The 4972-nt window shown below is 69.1% G+C and overlaps 2 protein-coding genes across 2 annotated transcripts; one reads left to right on the plus strand and one right to left on the minus strand.

Moving 5' to 3' along the window:
- Positions 1-1357: 1357 nt before the first annotated feature.
- Positions 1358-2567, minus strand: CHLNCDRAFT_22668 (hypothetical protein; the record flags this gene model as incomplete). The annotated part of the gene is made up of 4 exons (XM_005848134.1): positions 1358-1488; positions 1658-1772; positions 1973-2254; positions 2463-2567. The coding sequence occupies 4 exons, from the start codon at positions 2565-2567 to the stop codon at positions 1358-1360; spliced, it is 633 nt and encodes a 210-aa protein (XP_005848196.1).
- A 411-nt stretch (positions 2568-2978) lies between these two features.
- CHLNCDRAFT_145626 (hypothetical protein) lies at positions 2979-4919 on the plus strand (the record flags this gene model as incomplete). Its single annotated transcript, XM_005847963.1, has 7 exons — positions 2979-3044; positions 3244-3334; positions 3558-3657; positions 3884-3974; positions 4166-4296; positions 4366-4443; positions 4817-4919. Coding segments are annotated over 7 exons (660 nt in total), but the record flags the coding sequence as incomplete, so codon positions are not given.
- Between the last annotated feature and the right edge of the window lie 53 nt (positions 4920-4972).

Raw genomic sequence — 4972 nt, forward strand, 5'->3', positions numbered from 1 at the left:
TGCCTGGCCCGGCCGCCAGCATGGGCTCGGCGTCGCGGCCCCACGGCGCCTTGGCCGCGCACACGGCGCGGGTGGAACCTCGGCGGCGCGCCAACACCCCACGACCCAAGCGCGCGGGCGCCGCACCTGCTGGCAGAAGCGCTGCACGGTGCCCTGCACCATCACCTCTGGCATCATCATATGCTCCATGCAGATGTGGTAGCGCTGCGGTGGAGGCAGGCAGGGGAAGGGCAGGGGGAGGTCGGGGGCGGAAATGACGGAGTGAGGGTGAAGACGGGCAGCAGCCGGCGGGGGCGCGGCAGCGGGGGAGGTGCGGCGGCGCCGGTGGGGGGCCGGTACGGGAGCTAACCCCGCGGCGGTGGCCAGGAGCAGCCGGGGGCGCTGCCCGCCCCTCGCCGGGCCTCGTGCAGGCGTCCCAGGGAGCATGCACGGCACGGCTGCGCCCTGGGCGGCCCAGGAGGCTGCCGCGGCGCAAGGCTACGGTACGGGCGCTACGGCTGCGAGGTGTTGGCGCACGCCCCGACACCGGCGGAAGTGGAAGCACCGGCTGGCCCCACCGCGGCGCCGGCGCCGCGCCCCACATGGCCTCACAGGGCTTGACGGCGGCTCACCTGGTGGAAGAGGCGATATCCGCTCAAATCGACGCCACAGACTTGGCATCCCTGAAACGAGGAGGGGCGACCCGGCTTCCTCTTGGGCAGCTGTGAATCCGCCAGAGGGGCGTGAGAGGCTGGCTGTGGCTCGGTCATGGCTGGTGGAGCGGCGAAGCGGCGCGGTGTGACCGATGCGCCTGAGGAGGGAAGGGGCGAAGGCTACAGTGGGTTCCAACACGGGTGGGCGTGTGGCGAGGATGACCTGGGCGAGAAAATAATGAGAAGCTGGAGCAAATCACCACGGCACCATGAGGGACAACGTGCGGCGGTGACGAGATAGGGCGGTGGCCGCGGCCGGCTCGGCTAGCTTCCCACACGCCTGGGAGCGAGGCTTCTGCGGCGGGTCGGCGCCCCAAGCAGCTCGGGTGTACCAGTGTGATTCTGGCGATGCCACCACCCCGTGCAAGCGCCGGGTTCGCTCTGCTACAGCTCTTGCATGGCCCAAGGAGTCAATCGCGATTGGGGGAGGTGGCCACTGTGGCTTGCATCCTCCCGCCTTCTCCAGTTTCACACCATCCAGAAGCCGGACAAGGCTGTGCCGCTGGAAAAGGATTACAGGACACAGGAAGGCCGAGGGGCGAGCCCGGCCAGTTCCCACAAACGGGCGGCTTACAGCGGCGCGGCCGCCCGACGCCGCCCCACCCATGCTCCGCGCCTTCCGCTGCATGCTCTCAATCTCATGCACACGTGGGCCCGCCACATCGTTACAAGCGCAGCGCGCCGCTGGCTATGAGCGTCGCCAGCTCCGTGCCAAAGCGGTGCAGCGGGAAGCCGACGACGTTGAAATAGCAGCCCTCGATGCCCCGCACAAAGCTGCCCGCCAGGCCCTGTATGCCTGCACGTGCAGGCGAGCAGGCACGCAGGTGCTTCCTTAAGCAGCGATGAGCGGTGGCCTGGTGCTCTCACTACAAAAATGCGGAGGGATGCAGTCACAACACACAGGGCCGAATGCCCCCCACCAGGCAGCACGTGTGGCAGCGGTAGTCGGCCCCGGGCGTGCGCACCGTAGCTGCCTGCCTTGCCAAAGGGTTCCCCGGACGCGATGTATGCCTGGATGGCCTCCGCCGACAGCTCCTCAAACTCCACGCTGGTAGTCACCGAGAAGGTGTGCAGCCGCGGCTCTGCACACACACCAGAGAGAGTTTTTTTTTTAGGCGGTGGTGAAACCTGATGGATGGTGGGCAGGGCCGGCAGCCTGTGCAGCGTGTATGCCAGGCCAGTTGCGGCAAGCCCTCCCCACCTAATGCTTCTTCTGTTGCTGCTTCTGTCGCTGCTTCTCCTGCGGCCGCTGCCGCTGGCGCCTCCAGCGGGGGCAGCACCAGCGCGACGCCAGTGTGCACGTGGTGCCGCTTGCCGCTCAGCATGCGCAGCACGCGGGCCGCGTCCGCCGCATCTGCCGGCTTCTCCAGGATGTGCTCCCCATACTCCACCACTGTATCAGCCCCGATGACGAGCGCCGGGGGCGGCGCCGCTCCCGCCGCTGCCGCCGCCGCCAGCTGCCGCGCCACGTCCAGCGCCTTGTGAGAGGCGGTGTGGCGCGCATAGTCGGCGGCGCTGTACCGCTCCTTGGGCAGCGTCTCCTCGAAGCTGCTCACCACCACCTGCAGGCAAAGGCCGGGGCGACGCAGGTGCGCTGCAGTGTGTGGATGTATTGCAGCCGGGAGCCAGGTGGCAGGCAGCTTGAGCGAGCTGGTCAGACAGCACGGGGCGACTTGCAGGAGAGGCTTGGCAGCAGCTGTGCATGGCATACACGGCATACAACCTCGTGGTGTCTCCCATCAAGGAGCACAAGGCGCCAGCCGCACCCACCTCAAACTTCATGCCCATCTGCTGGAGCAGCTCCCGCCGCCGCGGCGAGGCACTCGCCAGCACTATCCTCTTGCCTTCCAGGGCAGGCAGGTGCTCCAGCAGCATGGCTGTGGTGGCTCTCCGAATCGTGACTGGTCGCTTACTGGTCGGGGCAGGGGTGGTGAGGCGCTGGCTGGGGAGGAGGAGTCTGGGCATGAGACAGCAATGCAAGAGCGGGCCTCAGAGAAGAGAGGCTGGGAGTGGTGATCACTGGCGCATTGACGGGCCGATGGTTGACCCGAGAAGGCTCCTGGCTGCTGTGGTGGAAGGTGTAGTGCTTCTTGTACCGCCTTTCCCGCTGGGCAACCCCTCTTGGGCAAGGTAGGGCCTGGATGCACAATCCGCGATTCGTGAGCGTGGTCCCACGTGTGTCTGACCCCGCCATGTCTTCACTGCTGTGCTGAGGGGGCCATCACTCCCTCTTGGGTGTTCAGACCGCCTTGAACTGCGTGGAGGTGGAATTGAGCACGCATCAGCATGGTGTTGGAGGGAGAGCGCGGCGTGCTGACCTCCCAGTTAATCGATGGGCTGAACAGTGGCCAGGTGAACTCGTGGGCGTGCCTGGCTGTCGCATCGTGCACCCACGGATGCGCACAGTCGAGGAAGCAGCCCCACGGGTCCCGGCTGGGGTCCACCGCCGCCGCTGAGTGGCGGAGCTCCGCCTGACCACCGCCCGTGCTGCCAGCGTCTAGGCTCCCGTGCTTGGCGCAGCCCACCACAATCGCCTGTCTGGCCCCTGCAGGTGGTGGTGAGCGATGTGGGAGCCACCATCCCAGGCGTCACCGCCGCCACCCTCCAGCGTTTTTTGATCGACCTCGTCCGCGCAGTGGCGGGTGCGTCCTCTGTCTGTGTGCGGGATGGATGGATGGCGTGGTTGGCCAGCCCGGAGGAAGGGAGGATGCAGCGGTTGTCCAGATGTGTTTCTCTTTCCCTGGCCTGGCCGCTGCTGGCCGCGCTGCTGGCCGCTCACGCTCGTCTCGCTTCACACTGCCGGCTTGATCCCGCTTTGAGTCTCGACCTGCTGCGCCTCCCCCTGGCCCCTGCCGCGCCCTGCAGCCGGCAGCCTGAAGCCAGACAAGGTGGCGGTGGCGGTGCGGAGCGCGGGGGTGGAAGACACCTCCGATGCGCTCGGCTCAGACCTGGCGGATGCCCTCTGGTGCGCTGCCTTGGCTGCCTGCCTGGCTTGTGTCTGTTGCTGTTTGGTGTTTACAGCCTGCACATCCGCAAAGTAACTTGCGACACGGACCCCTGGCTGGCTGGCTTGCCGGCCGTCCCGGCTGCAGCCCCGGCCTGGCGGGCAGGGGGCTTGCTGCCGGCTCTGGGAGCGAGGCTGAGTCGGCGCCGCCGCGCTGTGCGCACCTGCCTTGCCTGCGCCGGTGCAGGTATGGGTGGCTAGAGGTGGAGGGTGATGCGGGGGGCGACGCCAAGTCGCGGGTGGCGGATGCCGCCAAGGACTTGCTCAAGGAAGCGCTGGTGCGCCCGCCCCGCCCGCCCTGCCTGCAAAGTCGTGCGGCCGGCTGTGCTTGCGTGGCTGCCCGCAAGCGTGGCTGCCCGCAACCCTGGCTGCATGCTCGTGTATGCTGGTTGGCTGGCGCACCTGACGGCTGCCCGCTGCGCCCCGCCTCGCCCCGCCCCGCCCCGCCCCGCCCCACCTCGTGCCGCAGGTCACCAAGCCGCAGCTGTTTGAGTCTGGGGAGGGCGAGTTTTTCGAGTGGTGCGGCATGGTGGTCAGCAAGGAGGTGTGGCGGCGCAAGGAGATTCGCTCACACACCAAGCACGTCTACGTGCAGCGCAAGTGAGGCGGGGCAGGGAGGCAGGCGCGCGGCTCGCGCCGGGCAGCGCAGGCCGCCGCTCCCCTCCCCAGGCGGGGCGTGGGCGGGCAGCTGCCGGGCAGCTTCCTGGCAGGAGGCGCTGGCGTGCTGGCAGCGGGCGGCGGCGTGGAGTCGGCGCGGCGTGGGGTGCAACTGTTCTGGCGGAGGCTGGCAGGGGCCCCCGCTTGCGTGCGGACGCAGCCCTGACAGGCAGGCTGCCGGCGGCTCAGGCGGCGGGAGGCCGGCGAGCGGCTTCCTCCCCGGCGGCGGCCCGGCCTGGCGAGCGCCGCCGCTCCAGGATGCGCCACACGCCCAGCCACCAGCTCCATGGCGCGGCTGGCTCCCGCCTGCATTGCATTGGTGCCTGCCCCCGTGTCCCAGGCCCCTCCAGCCCGCAGCTCTCCACCCCCTTTCTAGGGCGCTGCGGGCGCCCACCCACCCCCTCCCTCCACGCACCCCATTGGCGCCACCCTGGCCGCCGCCTGCCCCGCGCGTCCGCCGCAGGTTCAACCTTCTGCGCGAGGAAAGCGAGGGCTACGCCAAGCTGGCCACCCTGCTCAATCAGCAGGCCGCCGGCTGCCTGTCGCCCGCCGGCACCGCGGCCGCGGTGAGCGCGCAGCCGCGCGCAGAACAATGCCAACATGCATGGGCCGCGCGCTG

This window comes from Chlorella variabilis, assembly GCF_000147415.1.
Source record: "Chlorella variabilis unplaced genomic scaffold CHLNCscaffold_9, whole genome shotgun sequence".
In the NCBI taxonomy this organism is placed as follows: domain Eukaryota; kingdom Viridiplantae; phylum Chlorophyta; class Trebouxiophyceae; order Chlorellales; family Chlorellaceae; genus Chlorella; species Chlorella variabilis.